We start from the raw sequence: 19,508 nt of genomic DNA on the forward strand, positions 1-19,508 counted from the left end.
CAACTATATACATGAAATTACAACCTATAACATTACTATAACAACGATTACTATAACATTACCATAACAATAATGCTCAGCACATCATAAGCTTTCCAAAGACACACAACATGACAAACTTTGCATTAGATACCACACAATCATATAAGGATGAATACGGGGGTGTGGGGTGTTTCCACAAAGTACAGAACGTCACAGTAGTGTTTATGCTCCACATGGGCACTGGCTTATTTATTGCCCACTGCCATCTAAGGTAAAAATATCTTTGCAAGAAGGCGGTGTTCCAGTGGCCTAGTATCAATGACCTGACACCCAGGAGCAAAAGACCTGGCAGAGTCAACCTTCGGAGAGACTGTTACCGTACATAAGAATGGAACTGTATTCAGCGTCTTGAATATATTAATATTCCAAATGTTCCAGGAGTGCTGTAAGCCAACCTTCTAAAGTTTGTGTTTATGCTGATTCCTTTCTTCTCTTTCCACATCACACCCTGCAGTTTATCAATCTCCTGAAGCTGATATGCAAGCACATATTATCAATAAAATAATGGTCCAGTTAAAAACAGTAAGTAAACATCTAACAAATTTATAAAATACTTGAACATGCCAACAGAATGGAAAAATACTGCCCTAGGGAAATTACACTAAATCATGCCTTATGCCTTCTTACAGTCATGAATGACTAGCATCACCTCTGTATATCCTCTCACAACTGGGAAGCACAAGCACATATTATGAAGTGACTTCCCTTTCCCTCACCTAACACTTTTCCTCCCTCTTCTAGAAGAAAAGTGAAGACGACGACGATGTATACATCAGATCAAGAGTATACGCCTATTCAAAGCATAAGAGGTATTATAAGCAGGGACAGGATAGAGGTACACAAAATACTGAATAATATAAAGATGGTCAACTGGGCCCGCCTATTTACCTTCCCATGATACAAGAACAAGGGAACATTTAATGAATTTGAAAAGATGTTTACATTGAATTTGATTAAAAGAAATAGGTATATGTATATATAATTTAAAAAAAACAACACACACATAAAACAACCTGTGGATCTCATTGTCAAATTCAAAAAAGGATTAGACATTTATCCAGATAATAAGAACAGCCAGTTACATTAGACGGGTTTTTTTTAAATGAAGGAATATAAAGCCTCATATTTCAGGGCATACGCGAACAAGTAACAGATGGGTTTTAGGAAACCAATGTGGACTGATTTAAATCAAGGTGATGTAAGACGAGATTTAAGTCATCCAATTTTTTAAAATTATTGATTTTAAATCAGGTTGAGGCTTTGTAAAATTAATTTGAAGATTTATGCTACTGCAATTTTAGATTAAAACTTCTAATGATTTAAATAATAAGTGCTGTGCTGATACATGAAGTTACTCATGGAACTAATGTGAAGAAGTGTAGCATCAGGAGCTAAAGTTGTATTTACTAAAATCATAAATTGTGTTACTTCAAAAGATAAATTGCTTTAATGTTATTTAGGCTTTCAATCCATTAAGAAAATTACTGAACATTTTATACACTCAGACCAAAATTTGAAAAAAATAGGAGCCTTAGGCTTCTAATCCAAATTTTCAAAATCTACTGGCAACTTCTCTTTAGTATCTGGTATTTGTCACTGTCAGAAGTACGATAACTTAATAGATGGACTTCTGTTGTGGTATGGCAATAATAGTGTTACCGTACATCATGTTGATGTCTCAAAAACATACACTTCCATTTTTCTTTGGCTCTCAAAACTTACAGTTCCCTTCTCCCCATAAGCCTTTCCTTTGCCCACCCTCTTAACAAATATTGCCATCTATAACCTGAAGACAATTTCCAAGTCTGTATTTCTCACAAAGCTGTGCAATGAAGCCAGTTAACTACAACTTCACAATTCCTTTCCAATTTTTCTCCTGCTCATATAAAAATCAGGAGGTTTTGTGTGTGCTTTTGAGTAGCCCTAAGGTACAAATACAGCTGCCTGTACCATCATGTTTGTTCCTCCCTACTAAGCAAATAATAGTTGTAGCCAAGAGGAAAAAAGAGCAGAATAGTAAGAAATAAACAAAGTCAGGAGAATTAAAGCTGAAAGGCCATGTGCGACACGGGGAGTAATCAAAATGCTTTAAAAAAAAAATGACCCATCTTAAGTAACTCCCCCGCAATCCCGTTCACAATCTTTGGATTGAAAGGTGTGGGAACTGACCTACAAGTTGCCACCATTTTGATAAATGCAACTTGATAGACAGACTTCTCTGCGAAGTTCCCAGTTATCTTTTTGTTGCCACCTATCATCAAGAATCTTTCAAAGACCTCAGAGATTACATAATCTCTTCCATGCTGTCCATTTGAGCCAACATGTCATTGCAAAATATATGAATGCTGACAGGACATTGTTATAATACATTTCTTGCAGGCTTTTTCTGATGCATCAGAACTTTGATGGATGCAGGAATCTATTAGTTTCTTTGGTAGTCGTGTTCAAGAGAAAAAAACATTTGACTAATTTAGTCAATTAAATCTTTCTTTTAACCCTCTTAAAATTGTCTGGTCCTTCCTTTTTCTATAGGCTTTATCCTTTGATATGGTAGAAACTCTAATGGAATCAGATATACTATAGTTTTATTAATTCATCAATTTTCTACATTACGTGTCACTCGATGGGCATTATATGAATAGCTTCAATTAATCAAGTTTGGTTGATGGATTGTTTCCATCTCCTAGTTATTTTTAGAATCATTATCCCTGTAGTAAGGTCCAGTCCAGGGGTGGCCAAACTGTGGCTCACGAGCAGCATGTGGCTCTTTTACAGTTAAAGTGTGGCTTGCAGAGCCCCCCACATGCCCCCTCCATTCTCCACCTACCAGACTTTGGGGGAGGCTTGGGACATCTGCCTTTCAGCAGGGTGGGAGGTAGGGGCTTTTGCCCAGTAGGGGTGGCGGTCTGAAGGCATCAGCCCCGGGGGACACACCTGCCGGGGCTCAGGGCTTCAGCAGGAGTGGGGCTTCACCCCCGAACCATGGCAGGTGCCTCTCCCAGGGAAGAAGCCCCGAACCCCAGCAGGTGCGCCCCAGCTCTCGAACTTCTGTAGATTATCATGTGTGGCTCGGAGGGTCAGTAAGTTCAGCCACCCTAGTCTAGGCTATCACTGTACTGAGGTCCAGAAACAAGCTTTCCATTTTATCCCAAATAGCTTGTTAACCTACAATGTTTCCTAATCTCATCTCACACCATGCCACTATAACTTAATGCAATAGGGTTAAACAGGACATTCAAGTGCAAGCTTCCTTACAAATGTTTCAACAAAGCCTTGTATCACAATGCAGCACATAGAATAATCCCAATTTGTGTCCAATATCATCGTTTTGTGACGCTCAAAGATTCACAGGCAGACCTGGTACAGCCCAGAGGGTTTCACTAGGATTGGTATTGATCATGTCCTTTTAACAATCACTGGCAGTCAACAGTCATGGATGTCTGAGTTTGCAGAGGTGCTGAACTTGACACCAACCATGGGCTTCTGCTGACAAAAGTGCACCTTCCACTTCAATGACAGTCAGCTAATTAGTCCAATTCAATCAAAAGCTTTTATTAGAGCTGAGCTCTCAGACAGCTTTCCATTCTGAACGGCTGAAGGCTGCCGAAGCATTAGAGACTTGAGCCTCACTTCCTCTGTCATCTGATGAGGAACAGCATTACTGTAATTCAAGTCATCAGTGCTGATTGTTGCCAGCTCAGTGCTGGGGCCTCAGACCTTCAAATATCTATGGATCAGGGAGGACGGAGACACTCACTGCAGTTGGGTGTAAGAAAAACAGCGAGGCTACAATTCAAGTCTATAAAGACACGTTTGTCAAGGACAAAAAGCAAAGGCCAAATGGATTCGACTTTGGAATGTCATCAAGGCATTATGTAAGAAAAGATATGGAAACCTGGGGGTCAACTCACGAAGCCAGTTTAGAACATGCTGCCACCAGGCACAACCTCTGCAGCCCTTATTCAGTGTTGAGATGTTTGCTAGCGGAGACAGCACCAGGTTGTCCAGTAAAGAATTGAGATGGCAGCATCAGCCAGAGTCTACAAGATCAGTTGCCCAGATGAGAAGATCATTTCAAAAAACTCTCCTCAACTGTCTGTCACCTGCAGTCCCTCTTCCATTTGAAATGGGGCAGGAAGTTCCAGAGAACACTTTCCTTCAACCAAGTGGATCACACTCCATAAACTGAAGTCTGGGAAAGTAACAGGGATTTGTAACTTTATCCCTGAGCTGATGAACACAGGTGAGAATACTGTCGTATCATTGCTGCATAGGTTCTTCCAGGCCATCTGGGCCACGAATATAATCCCCAGTGACTGGAAGGAAATTGTTATTCTGCTTCTGTTTAAAAAGGGCGATAAACCCAAATGTAGCAACTATAGAGGAATTATGCAGTTGTCAGGCCCAGAGAAGCTCTTGGGTTTTGTGTTAATGTCTCAAATCAAGGATGCACTTCATGGCAAAGGCTGGGATATTCAGAGCAGCTTTAGATCTCATTTCACAGATCTTTACCTTAAGGCAGCTTTTTGAGAAGATGGATTAATTAAATAAACCTTGCAAAGCACTTTATAGACTTCCATCAGGTCTTTGATTCAGTGCACTGAACAAGCCGCAGGGTCTGATGAGGCGACACAGTGTCCCTGAGAAAAGATAGTATCATTGACAGAAGAAGTCTATAGTGGAACAAACAGCTGTGCTGACCACCATTCTGCTTTGATATCTTGCATATGCCAATAACACTGTCTTGTTGGCTTAGTTTGGTGAATCATGGATACTGATGGCTGATCTGGTCAGGCAAGAAGAACAGTGCAATGGTCTTTTTAGTAATCAAGATAAAACTAAGTCCCTAGCCATTACCAACAAGCAACCTTCAACTTCAGATTGTGATCAGCTTGGTATTAACTTCTCTGAACAGGAGACTGAGCAAGTGGCAACTGCTAAATACCTTTTAGGTGGCATAGACAAGGCTTAAGGATGCTCAAAAGGTGTGGACATTTGTACAGCAGTGGATGCTGCAATGTTTCAGGCCCTTCAGTGGCCTCCAAGGAGATGTAGTGACATCTAGCTTGCTATCATGCTGTGGAGCTACAAAATAAGAATTATACCAACTCTGGTACACCAGTGAAACACGGTAAGCAGAAGAACAGCAAGTGGATGTTTTCGACTCAGTTTCTCTTTCTCTATATTAAGTGGCAGGACAAGATCAGTAATGGAGAATGTTCACAGCTGAACCCAACAACTGCATCCATCAGCACTGTTTCAGTTTCATAGGCTTTCTGGGAATGGACATTAGGAAGGTCAATACATTATAAAGTGTTTATCAAGGAATGCCACTAAATGGCTGGTGATCATGTTGCCACCAAAAACTTCAGTGGCATAATAAGCTTGCCAAAGATGGACATAAACTGAATAACCAGACAGACCACCTTAAGGACCTTGCTAAAGACTGATGTGGCTGGCACTTGATCTGCAAGGAGACTACATCCCTTTGGGATTTGCGGTGATGACAATGATGTGTGCTAACACCATTACAAATCAAATGAGATGTACCATGCCCTTTAGAAACTTAATTACGAATGATGCAACAAATTAGAAAAATTCACACTGGGCTGCTACTGAGATGTGTGGCACTTGGTGATTCTGCTTATCAGAAATGTTTAATAACTTTTTATGGTTAATTATCCTTCTCGCACATATCAACACCCTTTCTGCTATAAGCTGGAGGCTTCATCAGTTTAAAGTGACAGAGGAAGAAAGAGACCTGTTGTGTTGGTTAATCACATGATGACTATGAGCCACCAATGTGAGGTGGCTGCAAAAAAGGCTAACGCAATTCTAGATATATTAAACAAGGCATTTCCAGTAGAGATAGAAGAGTATTAATTCCCTGGTACCAGGCACTAATTAGACCTCATCCGGAATACTGTGTACAATTGTCGTCACCCATGTTCAAGAAAGATGAATTCAAACTAGAACAGAAGCAAGGAAGATCTGTTAGGATGACCAGAGGAATAGAGTCTGATGAGAAGAGACTAAAATCTTGGCTTGTTTAGCCTAGCAAAACAAAGGCTAAGAAGCAATAGGATTGCTCTCTCTAAATACATCAGGGATAAATACCAGGGAGGCAAGGGTGAAGAGTTTTTTAAGCTCCAGGACAATGTTGGCACATGAACAAATGGGTATAAAACTGGTCATGAGTAAGTTTAGGCTAGAAATTAGAATAAGGTTTCTAACCATCAGAGTAGTTCTGAAAGACTCCCAATAGGCGTTGAGGGCACAAACAACTTAATCCATTTTTAACAGAGATTGACAATGAGCAGTATTGTATAATAAGATTGCTTCTGGTAGTGGGGGCAGGGCTCAGCAGCTCCGGGCATCTCTTCCAGTTCATGTCTTATGTTCCTAAAAGCTCATGCTTCAGAGTTTCAGCAAGTTACCTGCAGGGGTCAGGAAAGGAATTCTCTCCTTCCCCAGTGCATTCTGGGTTGGGGTTTCTTTATCTCCTTCCTCGGAAGCACCAGAGATGGACACAGCTATAAGGGGGACACTGGATATGGTGAGATAGAGTTGTGAGATGGTACAGAGCACTCTCTCTCTCTTGAGGTTTTGTCTAGCTGCTTCTTGCTCAGATGCTCAGGGTCTGATCACCATGGTGGGGTCAGAAAGGCATTTTTCCCCCAGGTCAGATTAGCAATGACCTTGGGGGGAGGGAGTCTCCATCTTCCGCTGCATGGGACATAGTCACTTGCTAAGCTCATCTGGGTACATCTCAATCAATTTCCTATTACTGCAGTAGCCTGAGGCACTGGTGCACCACCATCCCTTTTATTCTCTGCATGTAGCACATTATACCTTAATCTCCTGAGGGCTGTAATGCTTTGGTCTAATTTCAGTTTTTGGTTTAGCATGTGAGTGCTGGCTGGTATTGGTGGTCCCCTTCTGGCCTTAAACTCTGATATCACAACAACATAATAAAGCCCTCACCCTTTGCTTGACACAACCCAATGTGCATCACTTGAGCACTATTGAAACCCCTTTAAATAATCAGGAGGCAAAAAGTTCAGTAACTTCTATTTAGATTTTTTTCTCTTGCACAACAATCCCGTCTAAAAAACAAAAACAAAATACCACGGATCTGCTTGGATAAGATCTGTATGAGTAAGTAACCTGTCATTTCCCTAGTTACATTATGGGTTCTGTGCAAGACCATAAAGCAGAGGTCGGCAACCTTTCAGAAGTGGTGTGCCAAGCCTTCATTTATTCACTTTAAATTAAAGTTTCTCGTGCTGGTAATACATTTTAATGTTTTTTAGAAGGTCTCTCTCTATAGGTCTATATATTATACAACTAAACTATTGTTGTATTGTAAAATAAACAAGGTTTTCAAAACCATACCTTTGAGGAAACGCCCGACCAGTGGGTTCGCAAAAACCAAGGTACCCCCCTCTTCCGGATGGAAAGCCGAGATGGCCGACAAGTGAACATGAATCGAGAAGAGGGAGAGGCCCAGTTGTCTGAGGTGGAGCAAATAGTCTAGGACAATGGGGACTGGGACCCCCAGCGGATTGTGACCTCGCTGACCCGACCATATGGAGGAGTAGGTGGTCCTAGTTGACAGTTTCCTAGTACCGAGCAGCACTTGTCTGATCTGCTGCGAGCACTGCATCTCCACCAGGTTCAGCCATGAAGCATCCATGCTGTGAGGTGAAGGGACTCCAGCTTCGGGTGGTGGAGGGAGCCCCGGTCCAGTGTGATCAGGTCCGGGAGCAGGGGCAGCATCAGGGGTGCTTGAACGGACATGTGCAGGAGTCACGTGTACCAATGTTGGTGTGGCCACGCAGGAGCTATCAGGATTACCTGTGCATAGTCCCTGCGAATCTTCAAAATCACTCTGTGTATCAGGGGGATCGGAGGAAAGGCGTAGAGCAGACCGACCACCAAGACTGTAGGAAGGCGTCCGACAGAGATCCCTGACTGCAGCCCAGGAGGGAGCAGAACTGTCGGCACTTTCTGTTTTCCCTCGAGGCGAACAAGTCTAACTGGGGAAAGCCCCAGAGGTGGAAAATTGAGCGTACCACGTCCCATCGGAGGGACCACTCGTGACCCCGGAACGAGCGGCTGAGGGTGTCTGCCAAACTGTTCTGCTCCCCCGGAAGGCAGAACACCGTCAGGTGGGTAGCATTGTGGACGCAGAAATCCCACAGCGCGAGGGCTTCCCTGCACAGGGGAGAGGAGCGTGCACCCCCATTTGTTGATATAAAAGACTGCCGACATGTTTTCCGAGAAGACCGAAACATCTGCCAGCCAGGTGGGACCAGAAAGTCAAACACGCCAGGCGAACCGCTCTCAGCTCCCTGATGCTGATATGCAACTCGAGGTCCTCCGGCGACAACAAGCCCTGCATCCTGAGGTGTCCCAGGTGCGCTCGCCAACCCCGATCCGAGGCATCCGTTACCAGGGAGAGGGAGGGTTGAGGGGCAGCGAAGGGGACATGCATGTACACTTTCTGCGGGTCGAGCCACCACCACAGAGAGCTTAGCACCAAGTGAGGAATGGACACCACTGAGTCCAAGGGGTCTCTGGCCGGGCGATATACTGTCGCTAACCAGGACTGTAGCGGGCAAATCCGGAGTCTGGCATGGTTTACTACATAGGTGCACGCCGCCATGTGACCCAACAGCTGGAGGCAGACTCGTGCCGTGGTAATCGGGGCGCGGTGCAGTCCAAGGATGAGCTCGGAAATTGCACGGAACCTGGATTCCGGCAGGTATGCTCTGGCGTGGGTGGAGTCCAGAACTGCTCCTATGAACTCTATTCGTTGCGTCGGATACAGGGTGGACTTGGCTTCTTTCAAGAGGAGGCTGAGATTGAGAAAGGTCCGCCTGATGAACGACACCTGAGTCTCCACCTGCTCCTTGGAGCGGCCCTTTATGAGCCAGTCGCCAAGGTAGGGGAATACCTGGATGCCCCACCCGCACAGGAAGGCCGCCACGATTGCCATGCACTTCGTGAAGACCCTTGGAGTGGCTGACAGGCCGAACGGGAGCACCATGAACTGCAGATGGGCATCAGCCACGACAAACCTGAGGTATCGACGGTGTCGGGAAATTATGGCATTGTGGAAATAAGCGTCCTTTAAGTCGAGGGCAGCATACCAATCTCCTGGATTCAGGGAGGGAATAATCGAGGACAGGTAGACCATGCAGAACTTGAGCTCTCGTACAAACTTGTTCAGCTGCTGCAAGTCTAGGATGGGTCTCAGGCCCCCCTTTCACCTTCGGTATTGGGAAATATCGGGAGTAGAAGCCTTTGCCCCTGAGCTCCCAAGGGACTTCCTCCACTGCCCCTGCCTCCATGAGGAACTGCACTTCTTGAATTAGAAGTTGTTTGTGAGATGGGTCCCTGAAGAGGGACGGGGAGGGGGGCTGGTAGGAAGGGATGGAGAACTGGATAGAATATCACCTCTCTACCGTGCGGAGCACCCAGCTGTCCGACGTGATTCGGGACCAGGTACGGTAGAAGGGGGACAGACGTGACCCAAAAGGTAGGGGTGGAAGGATCCAGAGTCTCGATAGGTAGGTCACCCTCGACCATACCATCAAATAGGGGGTCTAGGCCCCGATGGTGGTCTTGATTTACCGGACGCCTGACCAGAGGGGTGGCATTGGTGACGCCTCCTGCCATTTCTGCCCTGCCAGCGCCCCAGCTCCTGGCAAGTCTGAGGCTGGTAGGGGCATGCGGCCGTCTGCGGCCTGAACTGCCTGTGCTGGGTTGCAGGGGTATGCAAGTCCAGCAAGCGAAGCGTGGCCCGCGAGTCCTTTAGGCTATGCAGACGCTTGTCCATCTTTTCTGAACACATCTGTCCCTCGAAGGGGAGGTCTTGAATGGTCTGCTGGACCTCATAGGGCAGGCCCGAGACCTGGAGCCAGGCTCCTCGCCGCATAACCAGGCCCGTGGCCAGGATGCGCAAGGCTGAGTCCGCCGCACCTAGGGCAGCTTGGAGAGGCTCGGGAGATCAGCTTGCCCTCCTCCACGAGGGCCAAAAACTCTGACCTCGAGTCCTGGGGAAGGAGCTCTGTAAACTTCGACATGGCTGAACACGTGTTATGACCATATCGGCTTACAATTGCCTGTTGGGTGGCAATATGGAGTCGAAGGCCTGCCATGGAGTACACTTTTCTGCCGAAGAGGCTGAGTCTTTTAGCGTCCCTACTCTTTGGTGTTGACCCCTGAAACCCTTGACGCTCCCTTTGGTTGGCCACATCCACCACCGGAGGGTACAAGTGTTCGTGCCCTTTAGAAGAGACGAAATAACGCCGCTCCGTTCTCTTGGCAGTAGGGGCCAGTGAGGCTGGCGTTTGCCATAAGGTGCGGGAAGTATCCGTTATGGTCTTTATCAGTGGGAGAGCCACCCTGGATGGCCCTGAGGGAGCCAGGATGTCTACTACAGGGTCCGGGTCCACCTCGATTTCCTCAGCTTGGACTGCGAGGCTCTGAGCTGCTCACACCGGAGCAGTTGTTGGAGGATTCGCGTGTCCTCCAGGGCCGGAGCCACAGCCGTGCCCGAGACCGCTTCGTCCAGGGAGGAAGAAGATGAGGAAATTACATGGATCAGCCCTTCCTCCCGTGTGCGCGCAGTCCTTCGGGGTCCTGTGACACATGGTACTGTGGTTGCGGGGTCAGTTCCGATTCTAAATGCGGCACCGCGACTGGTACCAGGGTCGCCAGTGAGCGGCTTGACGTATCGGGTGGTGCCTGTTGAGCCCGAACTGTAGCCACTGCCGGTGCCGCTGCCCGGCTAGGGGGTGCTGAACTTAGATATGGCACACCCCTGCCCGGCGACAGTGCCCGTGGAGGAGGCAGCTGCGCGGGGCCACTGACGCCGAGGAGACCGAGGCTGACCTTGATCGAGGACCCAACGCCTGACCTACTGACTGGTGGTAGGCCCAGGGGGTCCAAAACGGCCACTGCGAGGGTGGATGCCATTGCTGCTGCCACTGTGGGTAACGCTGGTGGCTGGCCCCCAAAACCGATCTCCTGCTCTGCGACCAGCTGGAGCAGTAGGAGTCTGCCTCCGAGTCTGAAGTCTCTGACTACGAGGACCTAGGGGGAGCAGCACCTGGTTCGTTGGAGAGCAGTGCCGAGGCAGCAGGGAGCCTCTTATTTGGTCCCGTGCTGCCTTAGTGGCGCAGTGCAGGGAGGGAGGCGACAGCATGGCCGGTTTGCCCCTTGATTGTACTGGAGGACGGACCGCAGTAGGCAACTCCTTACAGTGCGGGGAGGCCGGCACCAGGAGTCCCATCAAGTCTGAGGCTGCCTCGAACACCTCCGGTATCAAAGGGAGGCGCAAGTCTCTGCTGAGGTCCAGGGATCTAGGCCGGTCCGGACTCGACCGCCGTCTCTGCAGTGCAGGAGTCGACGGAGCAGCCGAGGGCTGTAGCCCAGCCTGTCCGCTTGCACCCGTGGACGGCGTCGACCTCAGGTCCTGGTGGGGTGACCGTTCCCTCACTGGCTCTCTCTTCTTAGGGGGCACCAGCGATGGTGAGCGGTGCCGCACTGAGGCCGATTTCCTATGACCCGACTCCATCCAGTGCCGGGTTTTAGACTATTTGGGCTGGGCCCTAAGTCCTGATGCCGGTGCCGGGGCTCTCCGCACCGAGGAAGACGTGCTGGGTACCGCCTCGGCCGGTTCCGGGTCCGAGGGTGGCCGCAGGGCAGCCTCCATCAGGAGGACTCTAAGTCTTTGAGCTCTGTCTTTGAGAGTTCTCCGGCGAAAGCGTCTGCAGATAGAGCATAGGTCCTTTTGGTGGCTGTCTCCGAGGCACCTCAAACGAGCAGAGTGTAGGTCACTCTTGGGCATGAATTTCCCGCAGTCCTTGCAGAGTTTAAACCCGGGAGACCTGGGCATGCCCCAGCGGGCAACGAAAACTTGGGGGGAGACCCCCCCCAACTACCAAGAACTATATACAATGACCTAAGTAAACTAACGTAACTATATACACAGACTATACACAAGGATAGGACACTGCTAACTTGCTATGAACACGAGAAGTTCCAGCTAGCCGTCACTGGCGGTAAGAAGGAACTGAGGGGGTGGAGGGTTGGAGGGCCCCTTTATAGGGTGCCATAGTGGTGCCACTCCAGGGGGCGCCAGGGCCGACCCTATGGACGCTGCTAGGGAAAAATCTTCCGGCTGGCATGCACGCGGCACACGCACACCTACTTTGAATGGACATGAACAACCACTCGAAGAAGAACCAAGCTTCTGCCCCCTGCCCCCGCGGTGGGGGGTGCCCAGTGGAAGTGGAGGGCGGAGAAGAGCGGGCCGGGATTCCGGCAGTCAGCAGCGTGCCATTAAAAATGGGCTTGCGTGCCGTCTTTGGCACGCATGTCATAGCTTGCCAACGCCTGCCATAAAGCAAAACAAAACAAAACAAAACAAAAACAAAAAAAACCTACAAAATCACCTTCCCCAGAATAAAAGTCACTCAGCCTGCCGCTGGTCTGGGGTTCTGGCTGCCAGCTCCTTGCCAGCCGGTGTCCCAGCCATTGGCCCCGCTCAGCCTGCTGCCGGCCTGGGATACCAGCTGCTGGCCCCACTCACCTCGCTGCTGGTCTGGGGTTCCAGCTGCCCGGCCCCCTGCCAGCCGGGGTCCGGGCCTCCGGTCCTGCTCAGCCCTCCTGCCGCCAGCCTGGGGGTACCGGCAGCCAACCCAGGGCTCTGCAGCCCTTATAAAAAATTACACTACAATTAGCTTAAAAACTTGAAAACTTAAAAACTTTGTATATTACAGTAATCATTAAAACATGTATAATGTTAATAAATACATAGGTTTGATTAAACAAAGTAGTTGTACTTATGTGCCTGTGCTTAATTTGTGTTTTCAATGATTTACCTTCTAAAAAAAAAAATCTTGCATGTCACATACCCCCAGAAAGGGCATCTCGCACCCCCAGGGGGTGCATGCACCCCAGGTTAAGAACCACTGAGCTAAACTGATAAGATCTGCATTTTAATTTAATTTTAAATGAAGCTTCTTAAACATTCTGAAAACCTTGTTTACTTTACTTTACATACAACAATAGTTCAGTTATATAACACAGAGTTACAGAGAGAGGCCTTCTAAAAATGTTAAAATGCATTACCAGCACGCAAAACCTTAAATTAGAGTGAATAAATGAAGATCCGGTGCACCACTTCTGAAAGGTTGCTGACCCCTGACTTAGGGAGTGAGAAACTTCTTCTTACTCACTAATCACTTGAACCTTGAATCTTTGATAAACTTATTCTTGTTTTCACTACAGATAAAGCTAAATACTGAGACATTAAGCAAGGTGCTGATCATGAGTTCAGTGATACAATCTGACATGGACACTGTTGGTGTTCAGTGGATAAGGGGCTGAACACTTCAGAAATACTCGGGGACGAGGGTGCACCCGCAAAGCAAAGACAGACTAGACTACCTCAGAAGAGAGTGTGTGAGTGGCTAACAGGCTGGTGATGTCAGGGAGTTGACACCTTCATGCTGAAATCAGGTGGGTAATGAAGTGACTCACAGCCCTGAGTATCCTGAGAACGGTCACAAGAACAAGGGGACATTCCATTAAATCTAAAAGTTGGGGAGCACAAGACTGATAGAAGGAAATAATTTTTCACTTAACATGCCACTGGATTTTGAACTCATTGCCACAGGAAGTCACTGAGGCCAAGAATTTAGCAACATTCAAAGGAGGATAAGAAATTCATACGGATATCAAGAAAACCCACAGTTAGTAACAACAAGTATTTTGTAAGGGATATTAAACCTCAATCTTAAAGGCTTAAACCCATCTCTAACTATCAGAGATTAGGATGAGACACTAATATGGAAGGGGGGGGTTACCAAAAATCTGCCTACAGTGGGGTTCTTACATTTTTCTCTAACTCATCTCCTACTGGCCACTCTCAGACAAGATACTGGACCAGATGAATCTCAGGTCTGATCAAACACAGCAATTCCTATGTTCCTATACATTGCAGGAGTTCACCTTAAGTCCCAACTTTAAACTTGAACAGTCATTCTCTCCTCCAGAATCCCTTCATCACCTTCTCTACAGTACCCAGAAGGTGAATTTGCCTTAATAAATGAGTATTCAGTTAAAACTGCTTGTACGTTTGACTCCAGGTTGGGCACTTAGCAACTTCCTAAGAAACTTAAGTTAAAATTCCAACTCTTCTGAACATCAGGCAGTCAAGCCCAAGAACTGTGGGTTTCAGAAAATAACCAGACTTTGTGACAGGAGTAAAGCACAGTATAAAGTGATGCTCCAGAGGTCATGGAACCAGGAGTAATGGGGCCACCTGCCAAACAAGCAGAAATTGTTTCTGAAAGCTTCTCTCAAAAATCTGGGATCAACTTGCTTTCAGAACCTGGCTGGTTGGTTGGGCTTTCTTGCTGCAGATGAATCAGTCAGCTTTTGTAGATCTCAAATGCTGACAAACTTACTAGAAAATATGAAAGTGAAGGCCCAAAGTCTCCACAGTCTTGTAGCTTTCCTTGCCTAAAGAAATAGCAGGAACAGAGAGGTTCCTTCTCAAATTGATACCTCTAACTACCAAAACGTTCTCTCTCCCTCTCCACCAAACACTTTAACAAACAAATCAACCAACCAAAAAAGCCCAGTGTTTACCCTAAAAAGGAGGAGACACAATCTACAGAAACCCCACTAGGAATTGCACCATTGCTATTGATTTTAGGTGGAAGGAGTTTGGGTACTATGGTGATGGGAGCAGTATGAAACTAAGATAAATAGATGCAGGTGGGAGTGATGAGGGAAGCAGGAGATTGGGGGAGGCAAGTTACCCAGTCTGGTTGTCACACCAGACTAGGCTGCGTGCAATAGCAGCATTTACTGGGACCGCAAATCCAAAAAGATCATCTAAGACTCCAGCACAATGATGCTGAGGCTATGAGAAATGTGGAGCCATGTTCCTAAAAATGAAACGTGCCTTCATTATGATGCAAACCAGACTGGAAGGGTAGTGGTGAAGCTCAGATCAACAACAGGGACAGAGCATAACATAAAACTCAGGGAGACCCTCTACAGAAAAAGTGCACTGCTGAACAAAAACCTTCGCTCTTTTTATACTGTAAGGAGGAAAAGGCGGCAGATTTAGAGAGGCATAAGGACTGAGGTTCCCACTACTCCAAGCTCCCAGAATGCAGGAAGCAAAGAACAAAAAGTGGGTGGAGGGGAGGGGGTTATATACTAATTCACAAGTCTTCTCATTCTGCTTCCTGATTGGTGGAGGCATTAAGCCACTGTAAAGTCTGTTGCTGGGTAGAATGTACAGACTCCTGTAACATATAATACTGTAATTAGTATCCAGACTTTCAGAACCAGTTTAATAATTTATCAAGAACATAAAGGGATCATATTTTTGAAGAGCCCATCCCCAATGCTCTCTTATTATAACAAAGGAAACAGAATATTGTTCACTATACCCTGATGTGACTAATGTGCCTCAAATCATTAAGATAGTATTCTTCAATGGCATAGGGCTTGCCTTCCACCTCGAACACATAGGCTGGATACAGTTTGTTACGAATCGGAAGCACAAAGTAGTCAGCAAATTCTTTACAGTTGATTGTAGCAGACATCAAGATTACCTGTTAAAAAGAATTTCTATTATTTAGTTAAATATTAGCAGTAATCCACATCATGTCACACTGAGATTCAAAAGAGTAAACGAAGTTATTGCTATGAATGAAAACCTAACTGAATATTTAACTCTTCTTTAGCTTATGATTCCTACACAATCCTTAACAGAAGAAAAGCTTATGGCAGATATTTTGTGAATTCGAAGGGCAATTTAAATGCAAGAGACACAGGTCACCTAGACTTCCTTCCCAGAAGAGCAAGACTACTCCCCTATGATTCATTTACTAATCTAGTTTTAAGCATCTCAAGTGATGGGACTTATCACTCTCTTTGGGAAATTATACCCCAGTTTAACATTTGCCTAAAATAATTTTTAAGGCCAAGTCTATACTATGGGTGCTACAATGGAAGCACAAAGAAAGCAGAAGTCAGCTACAAGTCACCTGCTAGCAATTCCCTGGCATAGAAGTCATCAAAAAGCATACAGCCAGCATAATCAGCCTAGATACATTCCTCCCTGGGGGGACAAAGCTTACTGGGGCAAGCCAAACAAATCACTGGAGTGCACATCCCTCTAGCTATCCTTAGCTGGCACACAGATGGTGTGAGTTTGCTAGCCCAGGTTGGAACAACCTGTGATCTCAGAGAATCAGGGAACTACAAATGGCTGTTAGTTCTCAGCTTCTTTTTCTCCTTCTCCTGGGATGCCCTGAGCAACTATAGTGGATGGAAGTCATCTTTTGCTAGACGCTCCCCTACACTTGGCCAAGATCAGTCAAGCTAACTATGAGGGTTCCTACAGCCCAGAACAGAAACAAAAACAGAACTATTCCGCTTCCACTGTGATGCAGTAGGTGGTCGGCCTGGGACCTGCTGAAGCAGGAATGGTACAGCAGCTACTCAGTGAGCTGCCAGCTCACATCACACATTTTTCTGGGGTTGCAATGCAGTGGCAGCCAGTTGAGGAGCTGGTGCTCTCTAGCCTCAAGGCTGATTTACACTCTTCTGTTTAAAACCCACAGGGTGCATCTCAATGAGTATATTTATATTTCATGATCAAACAGTCTTTTTAACAGTTGCCCTGAAGGACCAAAAATGACCCTGGATCAAAGGTTGGATACCACTGCCATGGACTAGTTTCCCCTCATCCCCACAAGTTGCTTAGTCAAGCTATATTAGCTCTTTCTCACACACACATACATTCTTCAACACCCTAATCATGTTTGCTACTATTCCCCAACCCCCTTTCAATTTGACAATATCTTTCTTTTAGCATAAGGCTGAAGGTGAGTGCAATATTGCAGTTTCTGTCTCCCAAAGCTATATAGAGTAACTACTACCTCCTGCTTTGTGACATGATGCCTTTGCAGCTCAAAACTGAGCTGACTTTGTTTCCAACTCTCATTTCAAACTCATCTGATTTGCCATCTTGCATTACTCTCACTTAAGCAATTGAACTTTTGAGACATCTACTCTTACTTAACTTGTCCTATATTATTTTTCCCTATTGTCTTAATTTGCATTTTTCCAAACTGAGTCTCATTGGTACTTTCTGCCTAAAAATTCTAATCTCTCAAGGCCCCTTTGCAATATTTCTCCGGTCTACTAGATGTTTATAACTCCTCCCAGTACAATAACTCATAATTAATCTTTATTTCCCTTCTAGATCATTAATGAAGAGATTTAATAAGATCAGACCATACACAGATCTGATTTGTTACTAGTAGGTAACAAGAGTTCTCTGACTACAGTGCCTCTGCAGTTCCACACTAGTGTGGGATACCATACCACAGGAGCTATAGAGCCAGAGTGGTGAAATCTTTAAGAGCATTGACATCAACCATGGACCCACATTTTCTAGAACCAGCACTGAGCTGCACTTAAATGTTTAGGCTGGCAGAACTACCCTATGATCTGTGTCATTCCCTCAGCCCACTGTGCAATTTAAGTCACTTTTAAGACTTAAACAGCAGAGACCTGATTGAACATTTCCACACTAAGACTCTGCACACTACATTTGCACAAAGGAAAAAACTAAAACTTATTTCTTCATATGTGCACAGAAAATTTCAACCATAAAGTTGTATTAGCAGATCTGTATATATACGGTAATATAGTATTTGTATTTCTGCTATTTTCTCAAAAATTTTGCTCCATTAAAAGAAAAATACGCATAACAAATGCATTTGTGTCTAAAAATATCATATTTATCCAAGCGGAAGCACTGCTCTCGACATCCAATATTTAATTCCAGTCAAATATTCATCTTATATTTTCTGTAGCCCTAAGCACATTTTAGAATTAATGCATCCTAACATTAAGAAAAAAAATCTCAGAATACATTATATTGGTCAAAGAAGAATGCCCGTTAGCCTAGTAACTTACTAGGACTGATGAGGAACTCTATAATATTTTAAATTAATGTGAGTCACTATTTTCATATCAGCTCTTCAAAAACTATACACAGTGCAGAATGCAAACGAATAAAGCTGATCTTGAGAATGTTATTCTATAAAAGAAGAGTGGAAAGCAATTTAAACTTGCCTTCACAAATCGTGAATTTGTATGTAATAGTTTACGGACTACCAATAGCAGAAAATCCATTTCTTCAGTACGTTCGTGCACCTAGAAAAATAAATAATATATACATATGACTCAGGTATATTTGTTTTAACCTCCATTCCTCCTTTTCCTAACCTATTCTTTTACTGGTTAATGTCACATTCTACATTTTTCTAATTTAGACTAAGATTTCATGGCTGGAAGTGTGTCTTTTTAAGCACCAGTAAATCACCAAAGTTAACATGCTTTGTAACTCAGCACAGCAGTTTTGACAACCTGAAAATTCCTGTTAAAGATTTTTTATAAAATATTAACTTTGTGGGGCAAAGATAGGTAGCTAATAATCAGCCACTGGCTACTAGTTCCACTAGGCGGAACAGTAATACCTGCAAAAAGAACAGGACTACTTGTGGCTACAACCCACTTCATCAGATGCATTGAAGAAATAGGCTGTAGCCCACGAAAGCTTATGCTCAAATAAATTTGTTAGTCTCTAAAGTGTCACAAGCACTCCTGTTCTTTTTGTGGATACAGACTAACATGGCTGCTACTCTGAAACCAGTAATACCTGAATTATTACTGTCAAACAGGGCTGGCATCAGACAACTCTTGGAGGTAAGAGTACATATTCAATGGCATTATTTATTCAGTATTGACAAATATAAAGTAATGCATATTGGTGGGAATAAACTGAACTAATATTATACCTTAATGAGTTCTATATTTAACTATATTTATTAAGGAAAGAGATCTGGGAATCACTACTGACAGTTCAAAGAAGACCTTTCTGCTCAATGTACAGCAGCAAAGCCAAAGCAAGCAAAATATTAGGATGCATAAGGAATGGGATGGAAAATAATATTAAAGATACTAAAATTGCTGTTATATAATCCGTGGTACACCCTCATCTAGAATCCTGTGTTCTGTTCAGGTCATCCTACCTCAAATTATGTAGAAGAACTTAAAGTGGGGTCTTAAATAAGTAGCTAGAATATGAGGGGCATAGATAGGACTCATCTGAAGAGAGATTGAAGAGATTAATACATTTTCAAGTCAGAAGAGACCACTTCTAATTTAGTCTGATCACCCGTGTAACAGAGGACATAGAACCTAACCAAATACTTCTGCATCAAGCCCATTAACTTCAGTTTGAACTATAGCATATATATTACAAAGATATCCAGTCTTGATTTAAAGACTTTGACTGATGAAAAATTTACCATATTCCAAGGCAAACTTTTCCAAAAGTTAATTACTCTGTT

At 45.0% G+C, this 19,508-nt stretch overlaps 1 protein-coding gene across 1 annotated transcript in view; it reads right to left on the reverse strand.

The window, feature by feature from the left end:
- TDRD9 (tudor domain containing 9) overlaps positions 1-19,508 on the reverse strand; it is a 148,558-nt gene that overhangs the window by 91,855 nt on the left and 37,195 nt on the right. Inside the window, 2 exon segments of the mRNA XM_030558641.1 lie at positions 15,528-15,692; positions 18,229-18,309. Coding sequence (XP_030414501.1) covers positions 15,528-15,692; positions 18,229-18,309 — 246 coding nt within the window.

Source organism: Gopherus evgoodei, chromosome 4 (genome assembly GCF_007399415.2).
Source record: "Gopherus evgoodei ecotype Sinaloan lineage chromosome 4, rGopEvg1_v1.p, whole genome shotgun sequence".
Taxonomy (NCBI): domain Eukaryota; kingdom Metazoa; phylum Chordata; order Testudines; family Testudinidae; genus Gopherus; species Gopherus evgoodei.